The sequence below is a fragment of the Mytilus edulis genome, chromosome 2 (assembly GCF_963676685.1).
Source record: "Mytilus edulis chromosome 2, xbMytEdul2.2, whole genome shotgun sequence".
In the NCBI taxonomy this organism is placed as follows: domain Eukaryota; kingdom Metazoa; phylum Mollusca; class Bivalvia; order Mytilida; family Mytilidae; genus Mytilus; species Mytilus edulis.
The window spans coordinates 13,173,146-13,185,355 of NC_092345.1; the positions used below are offsets into that span (position 1 = coordinate 13,173,146).

At 32.3% G+C, this 12,210-nt stretch overlaps 1 protein-coding gene across 1 annotated transcript in view; it reads left to right on the top strand.

The window, feature by feature from the left end:
• Window positions 1-5,882: 5,882 nt before the first annotated feature.
• LOC139511524 (uncharacterized) overlaps window positions 5,883-12,210 on the top strand; it is a 58,782-nt gene continuing 52,454 nt past the window's right edge. The window contains exons 1-2 of the mRNA XM_071298318.1: window positions 5,883-5,969; window positions 11,255-11,276. Of these exons, the coding sequence (XP_071154419.1) occupies window positions 11,256-11,276 (21 nt within the window). The 5' untranslated portion in view covers window positions 5,883-5,969; window position 11,255. The remainder of the gene's footprint in view (window positions 5,970-11,254; window positions 11,277-12,210) is intronic.

The following is a 12,210-nucleotide window of genomic DNA, read 5'->3' on the forward strand; positions in this document are numbered from 1 at the left end:
AAGGGTTTTCTAGTTATGTCTAGTCTATAACCGGGTACTACATAATTATTACTGTTTCGCAAATTGTAGTTAGATACTTGACCAACAAGCGGGGGCATTAAATCACAGAGATAATCAGGGGCAGTCTCATTATGTATAGAATAGAACATATTGAGCATTCTGGATTTTCTTCTGTTCACAAGCAATTGCCAGCCAGTTTCAAAATATATAGCTTCCCGACTAGCAAACACGGGCAACCCAGTTACTAACCTCCCTGCTTCTAACTGAACATTTTCTAAATTGTCGGCTTCTTGTTGAGTACAACCATCCCATAACTCACATGCATATTCCATAACGGGTCTTATAAAAGTTAAATATATACGAGCAAGATAATTTCTATTCAATACATATTTCAGTTTTTTAAGAACATTTAATCTCGTGCTTGCACACTTTAAAATATTTTCTATAAGTGTATGGAATTTATCATTGGAATCAAAAGTAATCCCTAAGTGTTCATGACAGGAGACAAATTCTACTAATTGGTTTTGAAATTCTATTTCAATATCATCTGGGGAAGTATGGCAGGAGAATATCATAGCCTTTGTCTTATTAGGGTTAAAGTTAATAAGCCAATCTTTAGACCATACTGAAATTTGTTCTAAATCGCTGTTTAAGACATCCTCTATAGTGTAAGGGTTATTGCTGGAATAAGAAAGAGATGTATCATCAGCAAACAATCGAGTTAGACTTGTCAAATTATCAGCTATGTCATTTACATAAATAAGAAATAGTAGGGGACCTAATATAGAGCCTTGCGGAACTCCTGCATTAGTATTATCAAAAGGCGAATAGGCATTTGAAACGAAAACGCTTTGTTTTCTATTTGAAATATAACTTTCAAACCATTTATACAGATTTCCATCAATACCATACGCTTTTAGTTTTATTAAGAGGCCACTATGCCATACCCTATCAAAAGCTTTCGAGGTATCACATAATATAAGAGATGTTATACAGCGATCATCAAGTGACATGCATATCCTATAATAAATTTCTATTAGCTGGTGAACCTTTTGATATATACATGTACCTGTTAAAGATACGGAAAATGAAGCAGCTGTCGAGACAGCTATTGTGGTAAGTAGATATTTTGATTTTTTTCAAAGTTTCAATGTTGTGTGCGCGTTTAAGTCCGTTTTTGTTTGGTTTTTTTAGGGGGGAGGGGGAGGGGGGATAAGCTATATCCCATATCCCAAAAGTGCAATCCTTTCAATTCATTGCTCAAAATGAAAGTCACGTATACCACATTTTCATGTCATATATATGTTTTGCCTCCAATATCACGTTTATATTAAAATTCTGCGCGAAATGAACAAAAGTTTCCGTCAATAACTTTATAACTGCATTATCGGATTTAACAGTTGATACCTTTATCGGTAGATATGAGTGTTCATATTTCCCTTTTCCTTATAATTCAATAAATATAGCCCTCCATTTTTTCCCCTTTGATTCCCTTTTTTCTATTTTATACTGATATAATATATGATTTTAAAAATTTACTTCAAATGTTTTGATCAAATACCCATGTATTTTAGGACGTTTCTTTAAACAGTGTGTATGGTTAAGGATCTAAAATAGTTACAGTTTATTGTTACTAGTGTTTATTATTACTTTTGTTTATTGTTACTTTTGTTTATAGTTACTTTTGTTTTTTGGTTTTTTTAGCCTTACCTATAGTCTTAATACGAAGCACTTGACGGACTGAAAAAAACACACACAAATATGTATATTGATAAATTACACCAGAAGGCATAACATGTACATCATCACAGTCGGAACTTGTTTAATTACAAAGATTTTTATAGATTTTACAACAAATATTTTGTGCTTCAGAAAAATACATGACAATAAGTTAGGCTAATTTTTGTTTTCATTTAATAGAAAATAACTTATTGTATGGCAAGTATGCAAATACAAAAATGTTACTTGTTTAGTACCTTCAATATTTGTCTCTACAATATCTTCCATGCATATGTATGCATCATACTTTTCATATACCGAGTATTTATGAATTTTTGAATTAGTTTGTTTCTAATATTGCGGAATATGCGTTATTTTATTCTCCACTTTGCAGTCATTCTTTGAATAAGTATTCCTTGTAAGACAATTTAAAGCCACATCAACTTCAATTCTTCATTTTCGGGCTTTTGGCCAAACTATAAGAGAACACAAATCCATGTTTGTCAAAGAACTCCACGTTACTTAATTTCATAATACACCAAAAATCCCAACCTGTCTCTATTCTTATATAGCATTAACTGTTTAAAGGATGTCATATTGTTATAATTCAAAATTAAATTTGTGTTGTTTATAGTTATTTTCTGAGATATCGAAATTTCAGTGACAGTCATGAAGTAGCTAAAATGCCAAAAAAATATGGTATGATTAACAACGAGACAACTTTCCACAAGAGACCAACATGACTCAGATATTAACAAAAATAGGTCACCGTACGGCCTTCAACAATGAGCAAAGCCCATACGGCATAGACAGCTATAAAAGGCTCCGAAATGACAATGTAAAACACTTTAGACGAGAAAACTAACGGCATTATTTATTAAAAAAACTAAATTTTATGATATACTAGTATGTAGATATAGGAAGATGTGGTGTGAGTGCCAATGAGACATGCAACTCTCTATCCAAATAACAATTTATAAAAAGGTAAACCATTATAGGTCAATGTACGGCCTTCAACACGGAGCCTTGGCTCACACCGAACAACAAGCTATAAAGGGCCCCAAAATTATTAGTGTAAAAAAACAATAGCATAACATCACAACATAGAAAAACACACGTTAAAATATCAATTGGCAGACTTAACTCAATCAAAAAACATAAATTAATACACATATGTAGCTGTTTTCCTAAGAACTGTTAATAATATATGCATAAAAAGAAATGTCATAAGATGTTGGAACGTTTCGTAAATAATTCATCGACATAACTTCATTATATGCTATTAGATATATGTTTTAAGTGTCAATATCAATAAAACACTTTCCAGTTACGATTATCTTTCCATTTTTAAATACCATAATTACGATTATCTTTTTTTCCGAGTTACGATTATCATCCCGAATTTTTCGACGGCAATTTTCAAAGCGCTTAGACTAATCCAGTGCACCTTTACGATTCAAATATGATGTACTGGTATAGATAAACCTTGCAGCTGAGTAACTATTGACAAAAGGATGCTACATTTAAGAAAAATGAGTGTAAAGATTTTACCTATATCTACCGTCGCCATATTGGGATAATCGTAATTGCAGTTACTATTATCTCTTTAATACCAGTGAAAAAGGTCTTGGTTGTCTGACTGCGTCTTTTTGTCTCCTTGAAACAATTTACCATAATATAGAACTAAACAGCAAAGTATTTGTATCGTTTCTAGACAGTAGAAAGGCTTTTGATACAGTATGGCGTAAAGCACTTATGTATAAATTATTCAAATTGGGTGTCAAAGGGAAAGCATGGTCCCTGATTAATGATATGTATAGTAAAACACAAGGTTCAGTTATTGTTAATCAATGTAAATCAAATAACTTTGTAGTCAAAGAAGGTGTTAGACAAGGAGGGGTATTGTCTGGTTTTTTATACTTAGTGTTTATTGATGAATTAATTAATGAATTAGAAAGATGTAATAGAGTCACTGGTGTCAATAGTATAAAATGTTGCGCACCCTCACTTGCTGACGATATTACATGTATTGCTACAACACCGAAGCGTTTACAACACATGCTAGATATATGTACAAGATATTCAAATAAATGGCGGTTTCAGTTCAACGGAAAGAAATCATGTGTTATTCAATTTTCAATAAAAACAGACTATGACTGGAAACTAAACCAAGAATCTGTACCTGTTGTAGACAACCATATCCATCTAGGCATTGAACTAAACGGAAAATTGAATGCGCTTGCACGAACGACAAAAGCTTGTAGGAAGGGTAGAAACACTTATTTTGCAATTTCAAACTTTAGAAGCGATAATACAAATCCATTAGTTCTAGTGAAACTGTACAAGTCAGTCGTAATTCCTACTTTTTTGTATGGTTGTGAAGTTTGGTGTGATCTGAAAAAGCAAGATATCACATTACTGAATAGACTTCAGCATTTTGTTGTAAAACACGTACAAAAGTTACAGACGTCAACAAGATCCGATATGTGTGAAAGTATGGTTGGGCTACGTAATATAACCTGTGATATCGAAAAACGTAAATTGTATTTCTTTGGAAAACTTTGTAAAACAAAAAACTCTTGTCTTGCAAAACAAATTTTTCTACAAAGACTTTTTTCGTGCCTGTTAGACGGACGAAATCATATTGGATTCATTCCGGACATATTGGACATTCTAAGTAAATACAATCTGTATGAATTTCTTATTACCTACATTAGTGATGGCTACTTTCCTGAAAAACTACAATGGAAACGTATTGTTTTAAATGCAGTTGAATCAAAGCATGATAATGACTGGCTAATTCGCATTAATTCGGACAATGACTTCAAGAGATTTAAATATATACATAAATCCATATCTGTGGCTCATGTATGGAAATTCCCGACGAACAGCTTCGAAATTCGCACTGCACTGTTTATCGGAAAACTTATATCTACCGCTCCAAACCACGATTCCAAATCTTGTGAAATTTGCGACCGTCTATTCACTGACGTTTTTGTACATGCATGCTTTGGCTGTACGTGCACATCAAATATGTACAGTACTTGACTAGACGTATTAATAGAAAACTTTGCTCTCGATCTCTATGTTGAACTCAGTGAATGTAGTGATGAATCGTTATATATAATTTGTCTAGGAAAAGACCCTGCAACTACGCTCAGTGACTCCGACTTAGATTCATTTAAGCGACTTTGCTACGTCCATGTAATAAAATCGGCATCCGAATACAATCGCCAATTGAACTATATAGTATAGTACTGTTAGCACATGTAATATCGACAGCTCGCAACATAAACTCATTTACAGCTTGCAATATATATTAACATTTTCATTTATATGTAAATACTACGCATTGTTTATAACTTAACTATTTTTATTTTCTATTATTATATTGTATTAATTTATTGTTCATGATAATATAATTCATGTGATCTCTATTAAGAGGAAATAAAGATATGAATGAATGCATGCAAAGTCTCACTTCGCGAGGAATTTTAAAATGCCTTCCTTTTTCAATTAATAATGAATGGTCACTGATTCTAAGTTTTGTAATTAATTTTCTAAATTCAAAGATTGGGTTAGAGAGGTAAGGTTTGATCAATAGATTTGGCTCAAGTCCTTTATAAAAATTTAATTTACTTTTATCATCAATAGATTTCAACTTATCCATCAACAGGTTGTTGTAATATGAGTTTATTTGGGGTTTAATATAGCTTTTAATATTTTTTAATTGTTTTAAATTATTACAGGTTTTTAGTCTATCTTATCAATGTTAGATTCAGAAAGAATATCTTTTGCAAAAGTGAACCATGAATAGGAGCCACTAGAATCCAAAGTTTTAGTTAATTGAAAAGATTCATGTAATAAGGGATTCAAATTTGAGGTGAAAAGCCTTGCTAAATACATAATATTTTGGGTTTTTATATGACATTCAATAGGCAGTCTTCCTAATTCGTTCCTTGTACCAAAATTTGAGGCACTCTTGTTAGTGCCAAGGGTAAACTTGCAATAACTAAGATGCAAGTTACAAATTATGAGTGGATGGAGAGTTGTCTCATTGGCACTCATACACCTTCTTCTTATATCTATATATTGCAAACAATTTAAATTTTAGCGCAAATTTATATTAAATTACCTTTAGGATAAATTAGATCGTCTCCCTTTAATCAAATAGGAATTCCGACTGAAAACGAAAGTAGTTTGTTTACGAGAAACAGACACAAAATATATCATAAAAACAAATTGATTAGGTAAGTAACACTAATCAAAGTGCTGGATAGCACCTCTGGAAAGTTTGCAACTGTAGCTGTGTATTATTCTAAAAAAGTTATAGACATGTATTTTTTCAAATATGTATTTCATCACAGCTTTGATGTTTTAAACTAAACCTGTCCATTGTCTCGTCAGTAATTATCAAAAATCACCTTTTTCATGTTTATCATAAAAAGTTTTGATATTTTCTATTGCAACCTAAAACTGTAGATCTAAAATGATGAAATATACAGAAAGCTCTGTTAATTTCTTTAAGTACCCATGCCATGTCAACTTCAAGGACCTGTGAATTAGTATATTTCTATTGGTTTAGGTCCTTCATATTTGTTTTTAATAAAATGTTTTGTTACTGATTAATACGTAAGTTTTCTCGTTTGAATTGTTCCACATGTTTCATATCGGGGCCTTTAATAGCTTTCTTCACGTATATGATACAAATATTTCTCATTATTGACGACCGTATGGTGGCCCATAGTTATTAATACATTTTCCTCCTTTGAACTTATTTGGATATAGCATTGGTTCTTTGCAAAAAATACCGCATCCTTTTTTATTAATAAGACAGTTACAGTAACTGAAATCAATACAACTGTAATAAAAGTGAATTTATATTAAAGGCTTTTATCAAAAATAGGGAATGTGTCCATTGGACCCAAATGATGCCCCCGCTAGCATTAACGTTATAAAGGGTCACAACTCAAGAACTGTAAATGTGACGCTACCAAAATTTGTACTTGATCTGAGTTATGGGGTAATAAGCATTGTGTATACATTCTTTTTATTCCTGTATTTTTACATATGTAAAGGGGGATGATAACTCTAAAACGGTATAACTATCGCCACCAAAATTCAAACTTGATCAGTGTTTGTGGTAATGAGCATTATGTATAAGTTTCATAACATTTGGTTAAGACAAACTAAAGTTAGAGAACAGAAACTAAAATTTCCAGCAACTTTTCTATTTGTAAAAGCATAACACACTAGAATGTAAAATGTAAAAGTGATGCAACCAAAATTCAAACTTGACTTGTGAATTGTGGTTATAAGCATTGCGTATGTACGTTTTCTACAATTTGGTCCAGTTAAACTAAAGTAAGAGAACAGAAACGAATTTTGGGATGTACGGAGGTACGCACAAGTAAAGGAAGGACGTACATACTTACAGAAGAACAAGGATAAAACTCAATACGGTAGGGGCATAACAACAGCAGTATTACCACAGGAATAAAAAGTTTATATACACTAGATTCATAGAGGTGCTTATAACCTGTAACACATTTTAGTTGCTGTTGTGAAATTAAGCATTGTCTTATGAGTCATAACATTTGAGAATTTTTGTTTTAAGCCATTCATTTGATATATTACGGTAATCATTGCCTCTGTGTTTGGATGACAATTGAATTCTATTTATATAGTGCATGTTATGCCTTAAAACTTTTCCAGATGCACAGGTTTGTTGTAATCTATCTAAATTTTGAGGTTAAAATGCAGCCATTTTAGCTAAAGTGTACACATCATAAACCTTAATTATTTCTACAGCACTTGTCTTGATATCCTGAGCTATAATATTCTGAGAAGTAGATGCTGACTCGGGTGCATTTAATACGGATGCTATATGATACGAAGTTGCGATAATACACCAGAGGTGGTATGATGTAAATTATTGGAAGAAGACTGAAGAAGAATTGACGTTGGGTCAATGTTTTTCTGCTGTCAGTTTGATCCACTTCAGCATGCTGTTATATCCACATTGGAATGTGAAACAATTAGTATTTAAATAACGGAATTAAAAGTTTTCAAGTGATTTTTTGGCATCAACACCTTCCGATTGATGTTCAGACAAAAAAAAATGCATTCTAATTGCAATTATATTAATTATTTTGGTGGTGAAATCTTCGAATTCAACTTGTCAGATACTAACTTTTAAATATTTCTATCCTTGAAGAACAGGAGTTAAGAGCGCAGCAATTAATCTCCTATTTTTTTTTGTAGTACATGTATAACGAAAATCGAGTTCAATATTTTAATAAGATTGCACAACATTCTTAGTAAAATTAAGATCTATCGTATATCACATAGTCGATCATAACGAAATCTTCTATGTTTGAGTGTTTTCTGAAACTGTTATAGATAGAGAGAAATTGTAAACATCAGAACAGGGTCTACTATTAATTGAACATTGACGAAGTCATCAATCGACTCTCTGTAAGAGTTACTGTCCTTGAATGAAATGTTTTACCTATTTGTTGAATTTTGCCAATTTCAATCTGAAATAAAATTGAGAATGGAAATACATGTATTCGTATTACATTGCTGTAAAAGAAAAAGTGAGCGATACAGACTCGTTGGAGCCTCTTTTTTAGAAGCTTGTTTCCCTTCCTTACTGTGATTTCAAAACAAAACAAAGTTAATGTGGTCTGGTTACTGAAGACACAACTATCCATTAAAGTTCAAATGAAGTGGATGGTGGATAATTATAGGCAACCATACGGCCTTCAACAATGAAACAAACCCATACCTTATAGTCTTTCAAAGGCCCTAACATGAAAAATATGAAAAAGTTCATCAACTAACAGTCTAATCTATAATATATAGATAACAAAGAATTATGGAACATTATTCTATCCTTTCGTAGTTATTTATACGTACTTATAATTGTATCAAATCCTTAAAATCGTATGGGACTGTGGTTTTAATTGACCAATACATAGAACAAAAAGTCTTTATTCTAACTAAAATATTTGTTTTGCCGCCAAAAGTATTTTTTCCTTGATACTATATATTATATTAATTTATCAAACTCATTTTGTGAAATAAGAGCTTTTAGGATGGGTTACAATTCTCCTTTAGATTGTATAATTTTCATTTGACTCTATATAGATCTATATAGAACACTACAAATTTCAAAAAGAAGCCACGGTAGTTTTATACGACCGCAATTTTTATTTTTCGTATAATACTGTGCTGTGGTCGTCGTTATCGCCCGAAGATACATTCTTTCTCAAGACATAACTTCAGTTAAAGTGAATGGATCTCTATGAAATCGAGAAAACAGTTCAGGAATAAGGGGCCAAAAAGGGACAAAAACCATATTTTTTTCTTCAAAATTTTGAAATTTCAAATGTTTTGGATAAGTTTTAAGGAGAAATCTTCACGGAGTCGCACAGTATTGCGTAATATATTTTTAAGACCTTTGATCACATTTATTTTTATCAGAAACCTATATAATGTAAAAGTTTTGATCACAATCCAAATTCAGAAGGTATCGAGCTTGAATATTGTATCCAAACTTCCCCAACTGTTCCGGGTTCGACCTCTACGTTCGTATCAGGCTGCGCTTGGCGAAGAATTTTTTTGATATTTTTTTTTGACACACATTGGTCCAATTGTTCTTAATTTATAACAGTTTCCGCTTTCGATATAAACATTGGCACCATATTGTTACAGACTGATTTGTTTCATACGACCAAATTTTTCTGAAGCTTGCAGGTCCACAAATATCAATGTTTGAATTTCTCTGATCTCCTATTCCTTCTGATGGGTTATCGCTTCTAGATATTTTACTGTCTGAAATAAATGGAATTCAGGTGTCTGTTGCTTTAGTGATTAATAAATGTACTTGGCATTAAGAGTCTTGAGAAAGGAACATTCACAAATGATTCAAGAACCAAAATCTGGCCTTTATTATAATACATTATAAAGGACAATTTTGTAAAAGTTAACCTTGTACTTTTATACCACATAGCAGAGGCGGATTCAGAATGTTTGATTAGGAGGGAACGGGAGGGGGTCGTAGTTCCCAAAATCTTGATGATTTCAATGCCAAGTTGGTATACGTCCTTCTCCATATCCGCCACTTCTATTGATCGTCCAATTAACTGATTAAGCGGGAAATATATGTACACTTAAATTGTATAATATTGAGATTTAATATCACGTTATCACGGTCCTACTAAAAAGCGCCCGGGAGCGCCCGGGAAAAGAAAAGGCGCCCGGGGAAAAGAAAAAGCGCCCTGAGAAGGAAAATTAGAGCCCGGAAAAAATAGCGCCCGGAGAAGAAAATTAGCGCCCGGGAGAAGAAAATAATAATATTTCACAACAATATTTTTTTTCCTTAAAAAATAACTAATCATTGCTTGTTTTGTCCTTAATATAAATAGGGATATGTACGATGCTACATCTAAAGTGTTGTACTTTTACATTTTAGATTTCAAAATTGTATATAAGTAAGTAAATAAATATAAATAAGAGTATATAGAAGAATCATGAAAGACATTGTCCTCGATCAAAATGTATATTTTGTTACTAAAAATAATCGGTGCCTGCGGTCTAATATTTTCGCAACTGCATGGTGAACACTTTGTTATACAGATGCTAAGGTAGATTTATTATATCTTTTTATAAAACTAAAACTGTTTCAATGGCTATGGTTATAAGGGTTTTAATGCTTTGACTTAAACTTAAACCAAACACCAGCTTTTTATCCCCTTGTTTTAACTACGATACATGTATATTACTGCTTTTTTTGCTGATTTATTATGTGTACCTCTCTGAGTTGTCTTAAACATTTTTCATTTTGATATCGTTTTTGAAAAACATCATCCGTCATGTCTTTTGATGTCTTGCATGTTATAAATCTTCCGTATAAACTGTGATCCATTATTATCAGTCTTTCGAAATAGTATTCATATATTATTGTTAAAATTGAAATATTCATACTTGTTTTTGTGCTTTATTACAAATGTCTATTATCTGAATTTGCATATTACTTGTCTAAAACAAAAAAAATCAATGTCCATAACGTAACAAAGTTGTCTCATGCCAATAAAATATCTATATTTTTCCCCGGGCACTATATTTTCTTCTCCGGGCGCTTTTTCTTTTCCCCGGGCGCTTTTTCTTCACCCGGGCTGTCTCGGGCGCATTTTAGTTGGACCCCGTTATCAAATCATTAGTTCTTCTTTTTACGAATTTTGAGACATTAATTAACTTTCGTTCTACTGTTAGTTGGTGGTCCTATATGAGATTAACAAACGAAACATTTCAGAGTCGGTATTTCTAAGATGAGCAAACGAGAATATTCATAGTTGACAATCATGTTTAAAGAAGAACAGATGTTAAAATAATAATAATGTCTTTAGAAAAAGTGCGAATAGATTTTGAACTGAAATTTTTTTACTGAACATTAATCAATTGAGATTAAAGACGGACGCCGAAACGATCATACTTTAACTACATGTTTTGTATTTCTATTTTCTTTCAGTATGGCAGACAGTGAATTGTGTGCTGGTTGGATAAGTAGACGTCAGCGTGTGTTAATTTAGAACCAAGTTATTGCAGAACCGGAAGTAATTCTAGAACCAATTCATGTCTTAATACCATACATATAGATACGGCTACTAAGAACCAAATTGTAAACAACAGGTATAAAACGTTGTTATTGGTTTGGTCGAGAAAGCGTGTTTGTATGTAAATATAATCATTGGTCTAGTCGGTATATCACTTTAGATGACTTACGAAAAGAAAATTATATTATAAAAAAACAATTAATGATTTTGAAGAAAAGTAAACAAAATACGCTTGGTGTATATTTGTATAAAAGTGTTATCTCCCTTTCACTGTTACTGTTACATGGCTTCACCTTTGTGATTTTCATTGTTTCATTGTCGTTTCCCTATTATTTACCAGTTAAAAAAGATCTTGAAAATAATTACTGATTGACAAACAATTTTGTTATCTGCTTGACCACAATATTTTTCTCTCCATCAAATTGAGAAAGTTTGTAAACTATCAAAGGGTCTATCAAGGCCCTCGAGCCGTGCAACCGTACTACATGCATGTGATCCCTAAACAAAATATACACCCACCAGCACAACTTCGTAAATGCATCTTAAGATATTACCTGATATTACTATATAGATAAGGGTTCAACAAATCCTGGTGTCTTGATGTAGATTAGGTTGCAGAGAAACTCAGAATCAAAATAAAATTAATGTTCGCATGATCCTTGGCGTCTGTTTTGGATTGCAGCTTTATAACTGCATGTAGCTTTATAAACTCGAATATGCAATATTAATCCATTAGGGCATAAGTTCGGGGTGTTCTGAGATTGTAATGAAGTAGAATTAACCATAATAACTCAGAGGCTCTCGCGGAACATGGATATATTCTCCGTCCATCTGTCAGTCATTCACTTGATACTTGGTCTCAAGGGTGCAC